Genomic DNA, 18,606 nt, shown 5'->3' with positions numbered 1-18,606 from the left:
TTTGTGTGTTTTGTGTGTGCGCATGTCTGATGTCTGTGTTCTGTCAAAGAGCCAAATGTTTAAATGATTGAATGTAATTTGTTAGTGCTGTTAAAATATTGCACGTGTGTGGATGTGTTCTTGTTCGCTGTGCCCGACAGCCTTTATGATAAATGTTCACCTTTTAGTTTCAGTGTGTGGGATCTAGTGGTTCATTTGCGTCCAACTTGACACCCCAAGCCTCACCCTAGCTCCCCTTGCTAACTTGTAGAAGAACCAACAGACACAGATGTGTAGAAAAACTCTTAAACTGCAATCTCGCAAAACTTTCAAAAAAATATTTGGGTTTCAACCTTTCAAAGCCTTTTTTCCGTGTTTAGGGATTACGGCAGAATATTTATCCCTCAAAACGTCATGTAAACATCTTTATATTTCAAATAGAGGCTTCAAGTTTTTCTTTCTTTAAGTTATTTCTTTCTTTGTCATTTAAATGTAACATCAGAATCTGAGAGGCCTGTGCACTGGGACACTGTCAATATTTTTTATATAAGTGAATCCAAAGACTTGAATCTCCCATGACTGTTTTCATTCATTTGAACATGATGTGACTATTAGAGCCCCTTCCCAGAAAATATATATTAATGTGGTATTCCAGCTGGAAACAACAGTGGATTCATTTATATTTCGATTCTGATCTCACTCCATTTCACTGAATATTACAAGAAAATAAAGTAGGTCAAGTACAGATCTGAAGCTGAAAGTCAAACTTTCATGATTTATGTTGGACTTGGCTGCACGTCGAATCTGCAGGAATCACTTTGTTTAAAGACATGAGAGTAAAACAGTAAAACAAGAGCTCCAGACAGCCGTCATCAATGTATCGTTGGAGAATGTGAACTTGTGGTGGACTAACACTGCATGAGGTTCACCTGACACCAAGTGTTCGCTCGTCTTTGTTAAACTTTCTTTAATTTGAGCTTTGGCACTCACTGTCAAAAGTAAACCAGCCACCTGTGGCCAAATAACACAACCACACATTCGGATTCAGGTGAATAATTATTATTCATCATCATTATAGACATATAAACAAACCCCCATATATTGAATTACATGAACTATGGATTACCACAAAGTACATGCCCACCCTTTCTTCACCTCACACACGGACTCTGCCACCACCCCCCTCCTCAACCTCCCTGACACACGGACTCTGCATCCCCCCCACCCTTCCCTCCTCTTTTCTTCTACCTGGACACACAGTCACTGTCCCCTCCCCATCAACACTGAACTCTAACATTCCCACAAACTATTTTGCACATATAGCAGTTTTCACTTTTTTTGGACCAGTCAATAAGCTCTTGTTTTTTTGCACCAATGTTGATTACACGACTGTTTTTCTTCTGTTGTTGCACTGCCATACCTACAGATCCAGTCAATTCTGTATCTGTATGTGCCTTAAGTTAACACAAACCCCCATATATTGATTACATGTACTATGAATTACCGCACAGTACACCTGGTGTAGGGTTAGTATTCAGAAATATTTAACACTAGAAACTAAATTGAAATGCTGTATGTTTTCCACACTTGGGACATTACAATAGGAAGAATAGTTATTTTCAATAGTGTAGCATCATGACTTTCAGTGGATAACCCAGACCCATTTAAAAAAATACAAAAACATGTTTTAATTTAAAAACCAAGTTGTATAATCAAGAACATTTCATAAGACTCACTCCTGTTTGGGTTGTTGGCATGGCAACCCACTTTAAAGTCATCAGTGTCACCTTGCTTTCAGACACAAACAACAAAGAGCAACTGTTCATTCCTCTGTGAATATTTGATTGGACAGATCAACTGGACTTGGTTGACTTCATTCACAAGTCTTTGTGAAAGTGTTGGATTAATATTCATCATTTTTGGCACTGGACATCTTTAACCATCACAGGGAGCAGAGACTTGACAGAGATGCATCCTGTTGATTCCCATCAAACACCCAGTCCTGTGGCTGAGGAACCCACTGTGGAGGCTCGCAGGGTTAGAGGAAGGAAGAGGAAGGACAGAGAAGATGCAGAGGAAAAAGGAAAGAAGAGGAGGAGGAGCAGTGAGCCGACTGAGACGTGTGAGGCCTCAGGAGACCTAGCAAGAGCTAAGTTCCTGGATAAATACTGGGAGTATGATCAGCTTGGCGAAGGAGGTTTCGGAGCCGTTTTTGCTGGCTTCCGCAGAGAAGATTGTTTCCCAGTAGCCATCAAACACATACAGGACAAACATTGCCTCCCACCATTGTGCCTACATGGGAAGGAGCTCCCTGCAGAGGTGGCCATAATGTTAAAACTAGCAGCAGAAAAAGATGACTCTGCAGGGATGTCAGCACCAATACAATTGCTGGACTGGTATGACCTGAGCCACGAGTTGATACTGGTGCTGGAGAGACCTGACTGTGCCTCGGACCTTGCTGACTACACAGCTGTAAACGGAGGGTCTCTACAGGAGTGGGAGGCCAAGAACATTATGAGACAGCTGGTGGACGCTGCTATTGGGCTGGAGAAGAGGCACATCTTTCACTCCGACCTGAAACTGCAGAATATCTTGATTGGTATTGGCAGAATTTCCCCATGTGTCCGCCTCATTGATTTTGGACTGAGTGAAATTGTACAAAAAGACACAGTTATCACCAGATTCCGTGGCACCCGAAGACACATGCCTCCAGAGTGGTACTACCATTCTGAACACATGCCTGGTCCAACCACCGTATGGCAGCTTGGGATTGTCCTCTATGAAATGCTTCACAAAAGTGTTTTTACTACCAGAGGATTTCTCAATAAGGAGCTGAAAATATCCTCTGGACTGTCCACAGATTGCAAGCATTTCCTTCGACTGTGTTTGAAGATGGCCCAGGCGAGGCGCCCCACCCTGACGGAGCTCCAGCGTCACCCATGGCTGACAAATTGCACCTCCTGACTCCTCTGACCCCATCCACGGCCAGGATTCAGCATCATGCTCTGGGGATGCCTCTCTGCTACTGGGACTGGGAGACAAGTCAGGATAGAGCTGGATGCAGAACAATATAGAGCAATCCTGATTGAAAGAGTAAAACGTACATGTCTTTATTGAACAAACTGTTGTAGCCCTAATAACAACACAGTGTCTCTGAGTTTCCACATCAAGGAGTCAAAGAAAAGTCAGTGATAAAATCAGCAAAGCTCCAGTCAGTGATTAAAAACGCCTTGATAATGACAAACCCCACAGGAGGATCAAGTGGTCTGAACGCTGATTAACAGACTAATCAGTGACATTATTCTGTCCGGGGGACGTTGGCTCCAAGACATCTACAAGACCCGCCTCACCCGCAGAGCCCTCCGCCTTGCAGGTGACCCCACCCACCCGTCACACAGCCTCTTCAGCCTGCTACCCTCAGAGAGGAGACTACGGAGTCTACTGGCCAGGACCAGCAGGCTGAGAGACAGCTTCACCCACCAGGCTGTCAGGATGCTCAACACCCTCTCTGTGCTGCCCCCCCCCCTTCTCCCCCTCACACACAGACTCTGCTGCCAACCCCCCTGACACACGGACTCTGCATCCCCCCTCACCCCCCGTCCCAAACCCCGCTGACACACGGACTCTGCATCCCCCCCCCCCCTTTCCCCCCCTTCCCCCACCTCCCTGACACACGGACTCTGCATCCCCCCCACCCTTCCTTCCTCTTTTCTTCTACCTGGACACACAGTCACTGTCCCCTCCCCATCAACACTGAACTCTAACATTCCCACAAACTATTTTGCACATATAGCTGTTTTCACTTTTTTTGACCAGTCAATAAGCTCTTGTTTTTTTGCACCAATGTTGATTGCACGACTGTTTTTCTTCTGTTGTTGCACTGCCATACCTACAGATCCAGTCAATTCTGTATCTGTATGTGCCTTAAGTTACTAAGAGTAGAATGTGTGGTAGAACTTTAGTCACCAAGCTCCTCTCCTGTGGAACCAGCTCCCACTCTCAGTGAGGGAGGCAGACACGGTCTCTACATTTAAGGCAAGACTTACAACCTTCTTATTTGATAAAGCTTTTAGCTCAACCCTGAGCCATAGTCATCCATAGTTATGCTGCTATAGGCCTAGACTGCTGGGGGATCACCCATCAGGCACCAGAAACCAGCACCTTCTCTCTTCTTCATTCTCTGCCTTGTTTATTTTGTTGTACCTTATTACATGTCTCTAATTCCTTGGGTCTCCTCCCCTCCTTGGTCCATGCTGTGCGGCTCTCCGGAGGTCGTCCGGGCTCGGGTCCTGATGAGGGATGGACCTAGTGGAGGTCGCCGGTCTGTCGCAGGGCTGACATGGAGGGTCACGCAACCACCAGCACTCTCACCTGAGGACCATCTGGAGCCATGGGTCCACCTGCTGTGCATGTTGGACCATGAGGGAGGCGCCCTTGGAAGACCATGCCAACGTCCACGTGGAGATTTCCAGGCTGGATTCAAGCCCATGACCTGAGGCTGTGACTCAACCCCCCCTTTCATTCCTTTTGTTCCCCTATTTTTTTCTCAACTCACTGGCAGATGCCGTCCACACCGAGCCCAGGTTCTGCCTCAGGTTTCTTCTACCTGGGGGTTTTTCCTCCCTGCTGTTGCTCATGCTTGCATTACAATAGGAAGACTAGTTGTTTCCAATAGTGGGGATGTTGGCTGCTTTGAGCAGAAGCAGCCGTACCAGGAAATACTCATGGGACTCTGAATAGAACCAACGTCAGTGTTTAGTGCAACTGTTAGACAAAGAAAAAGTTGTATTTAAACAGAAAGTAAGGGTCAAATGGTAAATCGTACTTTGCGTGAACATTTCTATCATAATTAGTATCTGTATTTTTAAGTTATGTCCAAAAATGTGTTTTGAAAAGGTGTGAACGTATGTGTATATTTTACAGAAAGAAAACTTGTACATGTGTGTTTATGTGTAATATTGATTGTTGTCTACAATAATGTTTCTGATTAAACTTGAAAAAATAAAACCTCAAGTGCATTTATTTGTCAGAAGGGTTTTTATAAAGACACTAAAGGAATCACTGCCAAATAAATCAAATATATAAACATGTAGATATATTGATATATTCAAGATTCAAGGGTTTATTGTCATCTGCACAACAATTACATTTAGCAGTTGCTGGCATCAGGCATGCACACACACACATAACATACAAATAGCCTTTGCACATTGAACAGGTCCATGAGCCCATTGTGCACAGTGAACCAGTTTTTTTCAATAGCGTAGCATGATGACTTTCAGTGGATAATCCAGACCCATTTAAAAACATACAACAACATGTTTTAATTTAATTACTAAGTTGTATTATCAGAACATTTCATAAGACTCACTTTTCTTCTGTTTGGGTTGTTGGCGTGGCAACCCACTTTAAAGTCATCAGTGTCACCTTGCTTATAGACCAACTTTAAAGTCATCAGTGTCACCTTGCTTATAGACCCACTTTAAAGTCATCAGTGTCACCTTGCTTTCAGACACAAACAATAAAGAGCAAGTGTTCATTCCTCTGTGAATATTTGATTGGACAGATCAACTGGACTTGGTTGACTTAATTCACAAGTCTTTGTGAAAGTGTTGGATTAATATTCATCATTTTTGTCACCGGACATCTTTAACCATCACAAGGAGCAGAGACTTGACAGAGATGCATCCTGTTGATTCCCATCAAACACCCAGTCCTGTGGCTGAGGAACCCACTGTGGAGGCTCCCAGGGTTAGAGGAAGGAAGAGGAAGGACAGAGAAGATGCAGAGGAAAAAGGAAAGAAGAGGAGGAGGAGCAGTGAGCCGACTGAGACGTGTGAGGCCTCAGGAGACCTAGCAAGAGCTAAGTTCCTGGATAAATACTGGGAGTATGATCAGCTTGGCGAAGGAGGTTTCGGAGCCGTTTTTGCTGGCTTCCGCAGAGAAGATTGTTTCCCAGTAGCAATCAAACACATACAGGACAAACATTGCCTCCCACCATTGTGCCTACATGGGAAGGAGCTCCCTGCAGAGGTGGCCGTAATGTTAAAATTAGCAGAAGAAAAAGATGACTCTGCAGGGATGTCAGCACCAATACAACTGCTGGACTGGTATGACCTGAGCCACGAGTTGATACTGGTGCTGGAGAGACCTGAATGTGCCTCGGACCTTGCTGACCACACAGCTGTAAACGGAGGGTCTCTACAGGAGTGGGAGGCCAAGAACATTATGAGACAGCTGGTGGACGCTGCTATTGGGCTGGAGAAGAGGCAAATCTTTCACTCCGACCTAAAACTGCAGAATATCTTGATTGATATTGGCAAAATTTCCCCATGTGTCCGCCTCATAGATTTTGGACTGAGTGAAATTGTACAAAAAGATACAGTTATCACCAGATTCCGTGGCACCCGTAGACACATGCCTCCAGAGTGGTACTACCATTCTGAGCACATGCCTGGTCCAACCACCGTATGGCAGCTTGGGATTGTCCTCTATGACATGCTTCACAAAAGTGTTTTTACTACCAGAGGATTTCTCAATAAGGAGCTGAAAATATCCTCTGGACTGTCCACAGATTGCAAGCATTTCCTTCGACTGTGTTTGAAGATGGCCCAGGCGAGGCGCCCCACCCTGACGGAGCTCCAGTGTCACCCATGGCTGACAAATTGCACCTCCTGACTCCTCTGACCCCATCCACAGCCAGGATTCAGCATCATGCTCTGGGGATGCCTCTCTGCTACAGGGACTGGGAGACAAGTCAGGATAGAGCTGGATGCAGAACAATATAGAGCAATGATAAAAGCTCCAGTCAGTGATTAAAAACACCTCAATAATGACAAACCCCACAGGAGGATCAAGTGGTCTGAACGCTGATTAACAGACTAATCAGTGACATTATTCTGTCCGGGGGACGTGGCTCCAAGACATCCACAAGACCCGCCTCACCCGCAGATCCCTCCGCCTTGCAGGTGACCCCACCCACCCGTCACACAGCCTCTTCAGCCTGCTACCCTCAGAGAGGAGACTACGGAGTCTACGGGCCAGGACCAGCAGGCTGAGAGACAGCTTCACCCACCAGGCTGTCAGGATGCTCAACACCCTCCCTGCACTGTCCCCCCCACCCTTTCTTCCCCTCACACACGGACTCTGCCACCCCACATGTACAAGAAAACTTGCACATGTGTGTTTATGTGTAATATTGATTGTTGTCTACAATAATGTTTCTGATTAAACTTGAAAAAATAAAACTTCAAGTGCATTTATTTGTCAGAAGGGTTTTCATAAAGACACTAAAGGAATCACTGCCAAATAAATCAAATATATAAACATGTAGATGTATTTATATATTCAAGATTCAAGGGTTTGATCATGGAGTCCCACAAGGTTCGGTTCTTGGCCCAATACGCTTTAATTTATACATGTTACCATAAGCAATATTATTAGGAAACATAACATTGTTTTCACTACTATGCAGATGACACCCAGTTATATTTATCTATGAAGCCAGACGAACTGAAAAATTTAATTAGATTTCAAAACTGTCTAGTGGACATCAAGGCCTGGATGACCCAGAATTTCTTATTGTTAAACTCAGACAAAACTGAGGTCATAATCCTGGGTCCTAGGCATCTCAGAGAAACTCTTTCTAAACAGTGGGTGAACCTAGATGACATCCACCTGGTTCCAAACTCCTCTGTGAGGAACCTAGGAGTTATCATTGATGAAGATCTTTCATTTACCCAACAAATAAGTCAAACCTCCAGAACAGCTTTCCTTCATCTGTGTAATATAAAGAGAATCAGACAAATCCTGTCAAAACAGGATTCTGAAGAATTGATTCATGCCTTTATTACATTACGTAAGAACCCTTCAGCTAGTGCAGAACGCTGCTGCACGAGTACTGACAGGAACCAGAAGATGGGATCACATTACTCCTGTCTTAGCTTCCCTTCACTGGCTCCCTGTTCAACAGAGGATAGATTTTAAAATCCTCCTACTGACCTACAAGGCCCCCAACCATCAGGCCCCATCCTATATTAAAGAGCTCATAACTCCTTACTGCCCCCACAGACCACTTTGCTACCTAAACTCTGGACTCCTTGTAGTGCCTAGAGTTACGAAGAATAGAATGGGTGGTAGAACTTTTAGTTACCAAGCTCTTCTCCTGTGGAACCAGCTCCCACTCTCAGTGAGGGAGGCAGACACGGTCTCTACATTTAAGGCAAGACTTACAACCTTCCTTTTTGATAAAGCTTTTAGCTCAACCCTGAGCCTCTCCTCCCCTCCTTGGTCGATGCTGTGCGGCTCTCCGGAGCCCGTCCTGGCTCAGGTCCTGATGAGGGATGGACCTAGTAGAGGTCGCTGACATGGAGGGTCACGCAACCACCAGCAGTCTCACTTGAGGACCTCTCACCTGTGGGGCCATGGGTCCACCTACTGTGCATGTTGGACCATGAGGGACGCAGGAGCGCCTGGGGGGACCAACTTGGAAGACCATGCCAACATCCACGTGGAGATTCCCGGGATGGATTCAAACCCATGACCTGAGACTGTGACTCAACCCCCCCTTTCATTCTTTTTGTTCCCCTATTTTTTTCTCCACTCACCCCAACCGGTCCTGGCATATGCCGTCCACACCGAGCCCAGGTTCTGCCGGAGGTTTCTTCTACCTGGGGGTTTTTCCTCCCCGCTGTTGCTCATGCTTGCATTACAATAGGAAGGCTAGTTATTTCCAATAGTGGGGATGTTGGCTGCTTTGAGCAGAAGCAGCCGTACCAGGAAATACTCACGGAACTCTGAATAGAACCAACGTCAGTGTTTTCAGCTACTGCTAGACAAAGAAAAAGTTGTATTTAAACAGAAAAATAAGGGTCAAATGGTAAATCGTACTTTGCGTGAACATTTCTATCATAATTAGTATCTGTATTTTTAAGTTATGTCCAAAAATGTTTTGAAAAGGTGTGAACGTATGTGTATATTTTACAGAAAGAAAACTTGTACATGTGTGTTTATGTGTAATATTGATTGTTGTCTACAATAATGTTTTTGATTAAACTTGAAAAAATAAAACCTCAAGTGCATTTATTTGTCAGAAGGGTTTTCATAAAGACACTAAAGGAATCACTGCCAAATAAATCAAATATATAAACATGTAGATATATTGATATATTCAAGATTCAAGGGTTTATTGTCATCTGCACAACAATTACATTTAGCAGTTGCTAGCATCAGGCATGCACACACACACATAACATACACATAGCCTTTGCACATTGAACAGGTCCATGAGCCCATTGTGCACAGTGAACCAGTTTTTTTCAATAGTGTAGCATGATGACTTTCAGTGGATAATCCAGACCCATTTAAAAACATACAACAACATGTTTTAATTTAAAAACTAAGTTGTATTATCAGAACATTTCATAAGACTCACTTTTCTTCTGTTTGGGTTGTTGGTGTGGCAACCCACTTTAAAGTCATCAGTGTCACCTTGCTTATAGACCCACTTTAAAGTCATCAGTGTCACTTTGCTTATAGACCCACTTTAAAGTCATCAGTGTCACCTTGCTTTCAGACACAAACAATAAAGAGCAAGTGTTCATTCCTCTGTGAATATTTGATTGGACAGATCAACTGGACTTGGTTGACTTAATTCAACTTAATTCAACTTTGTGAAAGTGTTGGATTAATATTCATCATTTTTGGCACTGGACATCTTTAACCATCACAGGGAGCAGAGACTTGACAGAGATGTATCCTGTTGATTCCCATCAAACACCCAGTCCTGTGGCTGAGGAACCCACTGTGGAGGCTCGCAGGGTTAGAGGAAGGAAGAGGAAGGACAGAGAAGATGCAGAGGAAAAAGGAAAGAAGAGGAGGAGGAGCAGTGAGCCGACTGAGATGTGTGAGGCCTCAGGAGACCTAGCAAGAGCTAAGTTCCTGGATAAATACTGGGAGTATGATCAGCTTGGCGAAGGAGGTTTCGGAGCCGTTTTTGCTGGCTTCCGCAGAGAAGATTGTTTCCCAGTAGCCATCAAACACATACAGGACAAACATTGCCTCCCACCATTGTGCCTACATGGGAAGGAGCTCCCTGCAGAGGTGGCCGTTATGTTAAAATTAGCAGAAGAAAAAGATGACTCTGCAGGGATGTCAGCACCAATACAACTGCTGGACTGGTATGACCTGAGCCACGAGTTGATACTGGTGCTGGAGAGACCTGAATGTGCCTCGGACCTTGCTGACTACACAGCTGTAAACGGAGGGTCTCTACAGGAGTGGGAGGCCAAGAACATTATGAGACAGCTGGTGGACGCTGCTATTGGGCTGGAGAAGAGGCAAATCTTTCACTCCGACCTGAAACTGCAGAATATCTTGATTGATATTGGCAAAATTTCCCCATGTGTCCGCCTCATTGATTTTGGACTGAGTAAAATTGTACAAAAAGATACAGTTATCACCAGATTCCGTGGCACCCGAAGACACATGCCTCCAGAGTGGTACTACCATTCTGAACACATGCCTGGTCCAACCACCGTATGGCAGCTTGGGATTGTCCTCTATGACATGCTTCACAAAAGTGTTTTTACTACCAGAGGATTTCTCAATAAGAAGCTGAAAATATCCTCTGGACTGTCCACAGATTGCAAGCATTTCCTTCGACTGTGTTTGAAGATGGCCCAGGCGAGGCGCCCCACCCTGACGGAGCTCCAGTGTCACCCATGGCTGACAAATTGCACCTCCTGACTCTGACCCCATCCACGGCCAGGATTCAGCATCATGCTCTGGGGATGCCTCTCTGCTACAGGGACTGGGAGACAAGTCAGGATAGAGCTGGATGCAGAACAATATAGAGCAATGATAAAAGCTCCAGTCAGTGATTAAAAACACCTCGATAATGACAAACCCCACAGGAGGATCAAGTTGTCTGAACGCTGATTAACAGACTAATCAGTGACATCATTCTGTCCGGGGGACGTGGCTCCAAGACATCTACAAGACCCGCCTCACCCGCAGAGCCCTCCGCCTTGCAGGTGACCCCACCCACCCGTCACACAGCCTCTTCAGCCTGCTACCCTCAGAGAGGAGACTACGGAGTCTACGGGCCAGGACCAGCAGGCTGAGAGACAGCTTCACCCACCAGGCTGTCAGGATGCTCAACACCCTCCCTGCACTGTCCCCCTCACACACGGACTCTGCCCCTCCACATGTACAAGAAAACGTGTACATGTGTGTTTATGTGTAATATTGATTGTTGTCTACAATAATGTTTCTGATTAAACTTGAAAAAATAAAACCTCAAGTGCATTTATTTGTCAGAAGGGTTTTCATAAAGACACTAAAGGAATCACTGCCAAATAAATCAAATATATAAACATGTAGATATATTGATATATTCAAGATTCAAGGGTTTATTGTCATCTGCACAACAATTACATTTAGCAGTTGCTGGCAATGAAACGCTTGAGTCCCAGGCTCCCCTTTAGCCATGCCCAGAAATTACACAAGGAAAAAAATAAAAATAGGTTATAAAATATAAAAAGTAGTGCAAAATATTGTAAGGTGCAAAGAGATGAATTATGACAGATGGGAGGAGTTTAAAAGTCTTATGGCCTGGGGGATGAAACTGGGTCTTTAATGATCCGTTTCTCTTCTTCCTACACTGCTGGGTGTAGAGGTCCTCCATGGATGGCAGCTTAATGATATTTAAATATTATGTAATAATAAGAGAAGTCTTGGAAAAAAGATCTCTTTGGCCTTTTTCTCCGAGCCACTACGATTTATAGAAAGAAATCACAGTTGGAAAACTGTGCTGGCATCAGGTACAAGACAGGAAAAGGAAAATACTCAACACGTCTAGGCACAAGACCATCACATGACGCTGCCTTCTGTGGAATAAATGTCAGGTCATTGAGGGAGGAAAACTACAGATGAACCATGTCAGGACAAACACGCAAAGCTGCAACTGGCAGATATAACAACAGTAAATTACCAAGTTGAAATAAGTGACTGGTGTGTTTTTACAGTTCAGAGAGGAAACAGTGTCCTTCTAAATCCACAGTGTTGAACAATGTAATGATAAATTAGACTGAACTATTACGGGAACCGTAATAAAGAGATCATTTTCTATGTGTTCATCAATATGAGGCAAATTGATGATCAGATCAGGAGATCGGCTGATGTACTACGGTGAGCGTATTGAGTCATTTCCAGTTGTTGTTATTGCTGTTGTGTCTGTCGCTGTTCTGAATACTGCTCTCTTCCTCTTATATTTCTATTATTCTGAAAACGTTTCTATATCGACTCTCTTTCTATCCACAATTACAACCTTAATCTCCTGCTCCGTGCCTGCCACTCTCACGCTAAACATCGGTGAAGCGTCATTTCTTTGCCGGTTAGCAAACTTAGCTCTTAGCGGCAGCCATGGCTTCCCCCTCTTCCTCTCCCTCTCCTGTCCTCTTTTGCTCGGTGTGTCTGATGATTAGCCACTCCTCTGCCTCCTTTAGTGGTAAAGATATGTGTATTAAATGTAGTTTATTTAGTAAGTTGGAGGCGAGGCGTAGTCAGCTAGAGGCATGGCTCCGCACCATTGAGGCACAACCTTTAGCGGCTAGCATTAGCTTGTCCTCAGTAGATGGTGCGAGCCCAGTAGTGTTAGCTTCCTCAGCCCCCCCCAGCGGTCCCCGAGCAGCCGGGAAGTCAGGGTGATTGGGTGACAGTTCACAGAAAGAATTATAGCACTAAATCAAAGCCCCCGGCTCTTCACCATAACATTCGTGTTTCCAATAAATTTACCCCTCTCAGCAACGCACAGGCTGAGGACACGACTCTGATCATTGGAGATTCCATAGTACGAAATGCGAAGTTTACGTCACCAGCAACCATAGTTAAGTGTATCCCCGGGGCCAGAGCTGGCGACATAGAGTCAAATCTTAAACTGCTGGCTAAACGTAACAGTAAATTTAATGCGATTATTATCCACGTCGGCAGTAACGACACCCGCCTGCATCAGTCGGAGGTCACTAAAATTAATGTTAAATCGGTGTGTACATACGCCAAAACTATGTCAGGCACCGTAATCTTCTCTGGCCCCCTGCCAAATATGAGTAGTGATGACATGTTTAGTGGCATGCATCAATTTAACAGCTGGTTGTCAAGATGGTGCCTAGAAAATAATGTGGGCTGTATAGAAAATTGGCCAAAATTCTGGGGAAAGCCTGGTCTCATGAGGAGAGATGGCATCCACCCCACTGGATGGAGCCTCTCTTATGGCTAGAAATATTATAACTTATATAACTTGACAATTCAGAGTCTAGACCAGGCAGCAGAGTTGCAGTCCTACACTGCTTTGAGCAGAAGCAACCGTACCAGGAAATACTCATGGGACTCTGAATAGAACCAACGTCAGTGTTTAGAGCTACTGTTAGACAAAGAAAAAGTTGTATTTAAACAGAAAAATAAGGGTCAAATGGTAAATCGTACTTTGCGTGAACATTTCTATCATAATTAGTATCTGTATTTTTAAGTTATGTCCAAAAATGTTTTGAAAAGGTGTGAACGTATGTGTATATTTTACAGAAAGAAAACTTGTACATGTGTGTTTATGTGTAATATTGATTGTTGTCTAAAATAATGTTTCTGATTAAACTTGAAAAAATAAAACCTCAAGTGCATTTATTTGTCAGAAGGGTTTTTATAAAGACACTAAAGGAATCACTGCCAAATAAATCAAATATATAAACATGTAGATATATTGATATATTCAAGATTCAAGGGTTTATTGTCATCTGCACAACAATTACATTTCACAGTTGCTGGCAATGAAATGCTTGAGTCCCAGGCTCCCCTTTAGCCATGCTCGGAAATGACACAAGGTATAAAATAAAAAATAAAAATAGATTATAAAATGTAAAAGTGAAATAGAATATATGAAATATAAAACAAAACAAATAAAAAAGTAGTGCTAAACATTGTAAGGTGCAGAGAGCTGAATTATGACAGATGGGAGTTTAAAAGTCTCAAACACGACACAAATGACATGAGGTGACATCTCTGAGTTGCTGTTGTGCGTTCACAGAGATATAAGGTTCACTTGTAAAATTACCTTTTCAATCTGAGTGTGTTTTTCCTACTCGGAGCAAAAGGCTCTTTAATTGTCTGTGCATTGCCTCATAGTTCTTCTATTAGTGTAGCAATAATGTTTTAGTTGGACATTTTTTTAGCCTGGGGTTAAGAATAGGTTATAGGCATCTTCATATTTCCACACACATTTGTATTTAACAAGTTTCGGCGAAAACAACAGGCTACTGCCAAAACATGGTTAAACAAGTCCTAAAGGCTGTCATGCACAGCGAACAAGAACACATCCACACACGTGTAATATTTTAACAGCACAAACAAATTACATTAAATAATTTAAACCTTTGGCTCTTTGACAGAGCGCAGACATCAGGCATGCACACACACACATAACATACAAATAGCCTTTGCACATTGAACAGGTCCATGAGCCCATTGTGCACAGTGAACCAGTTATTTTCAATAGTGTAGCATGATGACTTTCAGTGGATAATCCAGACCCATTTAAAAACATACAACTTAGTTTTTAAATTAAAACATGTTTTTGTATTATCAGAACATTTCATAAGACTCACTTTTCTTCTGTTTGGGTTGTTGGCGTGGCAACCCACTTTAAAGTCATAACTGTCACCTTGCTTATAGACCCACTTTAAAGTCATCAGTGTCACTTTGCTTATAGACCCACTTTAAAGTCATCAGTGTCACCTTGCTTTCAGACACAAACAATAAAGAGCAAGTGTTCATTCCTCTGTGAATATTTGAATGAACAGATCAACTGGACTTGGTTGACTTAATTCACAAGTCTTTAATATTCATCATTTTTGTCACTGGACCTCTTTAACCATCACAGGGAGCAGAGACTTGACAGAGATGTATCCTGTTGATTCCCATCAAACACCCAGTCCTGTGGCTGAGGAACCCACTGTGGAGGCTCCCAGGGTTAGAGGAAGGAAGAGGAAGGACAGAGAAGATGCAGAGGAAAAAGGAAAGAAGAGGAGGAGGAGCAGTGAGCCGACTGAGATGTGTGAGGCCTCAGGAGACCTAGCAAGAGCTAAGTTCCTGGATAAATACTGGGAGTATGATCAGCTTGGCGAAGGAGGTTTCGGAGCCGTTTTTGCTGGCTTCCGCAGAGAAGATTGTTTCCCAGTAGCCATCAAACACATACAGGACAAACATTGCCTCCCACCATTGTGCCTACATGGGAAGGAGCTCCCTGCAGAGGTGGCCATAATGTTAAAACTAGCAGAAGAAAAAGATGACTCTGCAGGGATGTCAGCACCAATACAACTGCTGGACTGGTATGACCTGAGCCACGAGTTGATACTGGTGCTGGAGAGACCTGAATGTGCCTCGGACCTTGCTGACTACACAGCTGTAAACGGAGGGTCTCTACAGGAGTGGGAGGCCAAGAACATTATGAGACAGCTGGTGGACGCTGCTATTGGGCTGGAGAAGAGGCACATCTTTCACTCCGACCTGAAACTGGAGAATATCTTGATTGGTATTGGCAAAATTTCCCCATGTGTCCGCCTCATTGATTTTGGACTGAGTGAAATTGTACAAAAAGACACAGTTATCACCAGATTCCGTGGCACCCGAAGACACATGCCTCCAGAGTGGTACTACCATTCTGAACACATGCCTGGTCCAACCACCGTATGGCAGCTTGGGATTGTCCTCTATGAAATGCTTCACAAAAGTGTTTTTACTACCAGAGGATTTCTCAATAAGGAGCTGAAAATATCCTCTGGACTGTCCACAGATTGCAAGCATTTCCTTCGACTGTGTTTGAAGATGGCCCAGGCGAGGCGCCCCACCCTGACGGAGCTCCAGCGTCACCCATGGCTGACAAATTGCACCTCCTGACTCCTCTGACCCCATCCACGGCCAGGATTCAGCATCATGCTCTGGGGATGCCTCTCTGCTACAGGGACTGGGAGACAAGTCAGGATAGAGCTGGATGCAGAACAATATAGAGCAATCCTGATTGAAAGAGAAAAACGTACATGTCTTTATTGAACAAACTGTTGTAGCCCTAATAACAACACAGTGTCTCTGAGTTTCCACATCAAGGAGTCAAAGAAAAGTCAGTGATAAAATCAGCAAAGCTCCAGTCAGTGATTATAAACGCCTCGATAATGACAAACCCCACAGGAGGATCAAGTGGTCTGAACGCTGATTAACAGACTAATCAGTGACATCATTCTGTCCGGGGGACGTTGGCTCCAAGACATCTACAAGACCCGCCTCACCCACAGAGCCCTCCGCCTTGCAGGTGACCCCACCCACCCGTCACACAGCCTCTTCAGCCTGCTACCCTCAGAGAGGAGACTACAGAGTCTACTGGCCAGGACCAGCAGGCTGAGAGACAGCTTCATCCACCAGGCTGTCAGGATGCTCAACACCCTCTCTGTGCTGCCCCCCCCCCCCCCCCCCCCCCCTCACACACGGACTCTGCCACCCCACATGTACAAGAAAATACCTGTGTGTTTATGTGTAATATTGATTGTTGTCTAAAATAATGTTTCTGATTAAACTTGAAAAAGTAAAACTTTAAGTGCATTTATTTGTCAGAAGGGTTTTCATAAAGACACTAAAGGAATCACTGCCAAATAAATCAAATATATAAACATGTAGATATATTGATATATTTAAGATTCAAGGGTTTATTGTCATCTGCACAACAATTACATTTAGCAGTTGCTGGCAATGAAATGCTTGAGTCCCAGGCTCCCCTTTAGCCATGCTCAGAAATTACACAAGGAATAAAATAAAAAATAAAAATAGATTATAAAAAATAAAAATGAAATAGAATATATGAAATATAAAACAAAACAAATAAAAAAGTAGTGCAAAATATTGTAAGGTGCAGAGAGATGAATTATGACAGATGGGAGGAGTTTAAAAGTCTTATGGTCTGGGGGATGAAAGTGTCTCTGAGCCTGCTGGTGCGGGCCGGGCACGACACACAAATGACATGAGGTGAAATCTCTGAATTGCTGTTGTGCGTTTCACAGAGATTTCAGATTCACTTGTAAAATGACTTTTTCAATCTGAGTGTGTTTTTCCTACTTGGAGCAAAAGGCTCTTTATTGTCTGTGCACCGCTCATAGTTCTTCTATTAGTGTAGCAATAATGTTTGAGTTGGACATGGACAAAGACAGAGAACTAATGCAAAAGCTTTACTTCACAGACTGGATCTCTGAATATGTTTTGGAGAAAGTGAATGGAAGGTAAACGCACAACAGAGAGGAAATAATTTCCATTTCTGCTCAAATTAAATGATATTTAAATGTTATGTAATAATAAGAGAAGTCTGGGAAAAAAGATCCCTTTGGCCTTTTTTTTCCGAGCCACTGTGATTTATATAACGAAACCACAGCTGGAAAACTGTGCTGGCATCAGGTACAAGACAGGAAAAGGAAAATACTCAACAATTCCAGGCATGAGACCATCACATGACGCTGCCTTCTGTGGAATAAATGTCAGGTCGTTGAGGGAGGAAAACTACAGATGAACCATACGCAAAGCTGCAACTGGCAGATATAACAACAGTAAATTACCAAGTTGAAATAAGTGACTGGTGTGTTTTTACAGTTCAGAGGGGAAACAGTGTCCTTCTAAATCCACAGTGATAAACAATGTAATGATAAATTATAGTGATCTAAATACTGTCTAATGTCAGTAGCATTTAATCTCAGTCACAAAGCTGCTCCAATGTCGTTATTTTACAATTTAAGGGGGCTAATGGATGGATAAACACAAATGATTCAAGTTAAACCTACATGAGCAAACACAACATTCATATAGTTTCAGCTGCTAAACTTGAAATGGTGACTGTTTTAGCAGCAATTGTGCAATGAACAACTGTTGCACACATGTGATATGTTGTGTTTCGGCCACCTGATGGACATTCAGTCCAATATTTACTCTCTTTCACTCCTTTCACTTCATTCATATTTTTAACAACCACCAGCAGAGGTGAGTGAGCTGAGAGACGCTAAAACATTCAATAGATCGGAGGGGAACCGTAGTAGAGATCATTTTCTGTGTGTTCATCAATATGAGGCAAATTAAACATAACACATCATGTGACATATATATTGTGCCACAAGAAAACTGCATCACTGCCTCAACTGGCCCACATCTGTATGATATGACAGAGGTTTATGCGCTGCAATCCTAGTTGTTGATTTTCTGTTGACTTTTTGTAATTTGTAAGTTAAATCCTCATTTCCTGCAACACACAAGATTTCTCACAGGGACTCTTCTTCATATTTGTTGAACAAGATAAGATATTGCATGGATAATTGTTCTATTAAGTACGACTGTCAAACCACTGGGTGATCATTTGCCTGGTGTCAGCGGAGCTGAACAGATGGTTGGACCAAGAGAGTGACAGTATGACAGTAGCAGCAAACCGAGACAGGTCAATTATAGTGGCAGCAGAAGGAGGAACAGTTGATCTGGGGCTCCTTCAGCTTCCTAAGGAGCTGGACACAGGCCGCCTTGATCTCCAGCTAAAAATGCAATGTCACCAGTGAGTCC

General features: G+C 43.5%; 4 protein-coding genes and 1 pseudogene across 4 annotated transcripts; all 5 read left to right on the top strand.

Moving 5' to 3' along the window:
* The first annotated feature begins 1,786 nt into the window (after nucleotides 1–1,786).
* On the top strand, nucleotides 1,787–7,237 carry LOC109638319 (serine/threonine-protein kinase pim-1-like). Its single transcript, XM_069511822.1, has one exon. The coding sequence runs from the start codon at nucleotides 1,948–1,950 to the stop codon at nucleotides 2,941–2,943; it is 996 nt and encodes a 331-aa protein (XP_069367923.1). The 5' UTR covers nucleotides 1,787–1,947; the 3' UTR covers nucleotides 2,944–7,237.
* On the top strand, nucleotides 5,662–6,657 carry LOC138405150 (serine/threonine-protein kinase pim-1-like). Its single transcript, XM_069511672.1, has one exon. It carries the CDS (start codon nucleotides 5,662–5,664, stop codon nucleotides 6,655–6,657), a length of 996 nt encoding a protein of 331 aa, XP_069367773.1.
* Nucleotides 7,238–9,729: 2,492 nt separating the features above from the next.
* Nucleotides 9,730–10,725, top strand: LOC138405149 (serine/threonine-protein kinase pim-1-like). The gene has a single exon (XM_069511671.1). The coding sequence runs from the start codon at nucleotides 9,730–9,732 to the stop codon at nucleotides 10,723–10,725; it is 996 nt and encodes a 331-aa protein (XP_069367772.1).
* Nucleotides 10,726–11,292: 567 nt separating this feature from the next.
* Nucleotides 11,293–13,527, top strand: LOC138405158 (uncharacterized; annotated as a pseudogene).
* A 1,238-nt stretch (nucleotides 13,528–14,765) lies between these two features.
* Nucleotides 14,766–16,464, top strand: LOC138405157 (serine/threonine-protein kinase pim-1-like). The gene has a single exon (XM_069511712.1). The coding sequence runs from the start codon at nucleotides 14,929–14,931 to the stop codon at nucleotides 15,922–15,924; it is 996 nt and encodes a 331-aa protein (XP_069367813.1). The 5' UTR covers nucleotides 14,766–14,928; the 3' UTR covers nucleotides 15,925–16,464.
* Nucleotides 16,465–18,606: the final 2,142 nt, after the last annotated feature.

The sequence above is a fragment of the Paralichthys olivaceus genome, chromosome 16 (assembly GCF_024713975.1).
Source record: "Paralichthys olivaceus isolate ysfri-2021 chromosome 16, ASM2471397v2, whole genome shotgun sequence".
Lineage (NCBI taxonomy): Eukaryota > Metazoa > Chordata > Actinopteri > Pleuronectiformes > Paralichthyidae > Paralichthys > Paralichthys olivaceus.
This window is presented reverse-complemented; position numbering and strand designations above follow the sequence as displayed.

Coding starts and splice junctions, on each gene's coding strand:
- LOC138405157 (XM_069511712.1), top strand. CDS start 14,929: ATGTATCCTGTTGATTCCCATCAAACACCCAGTCCTGTGGCTGAGGAA.
- LOC138405149 (XM_069511671.1), top strand. CDS start 9,730: ATGTATCCTGTTGATTCCCATCAAACACCCAGTCCTGTGGCTGAGGAA.
- LOC109638319 (XM_069511822.1), top strand. CDS start 1,948: ATGCATCCTGTTGATTCCCATCAAACACCCAGTCCTGTGGCTGAGGAA.
- LOC138405150 (XM_069511672.1), top strand. CDS start 5,662: ATGCATCCTGTTGATTCCCATCAAACACCCAGTCCTGTGGCTGAGGAA.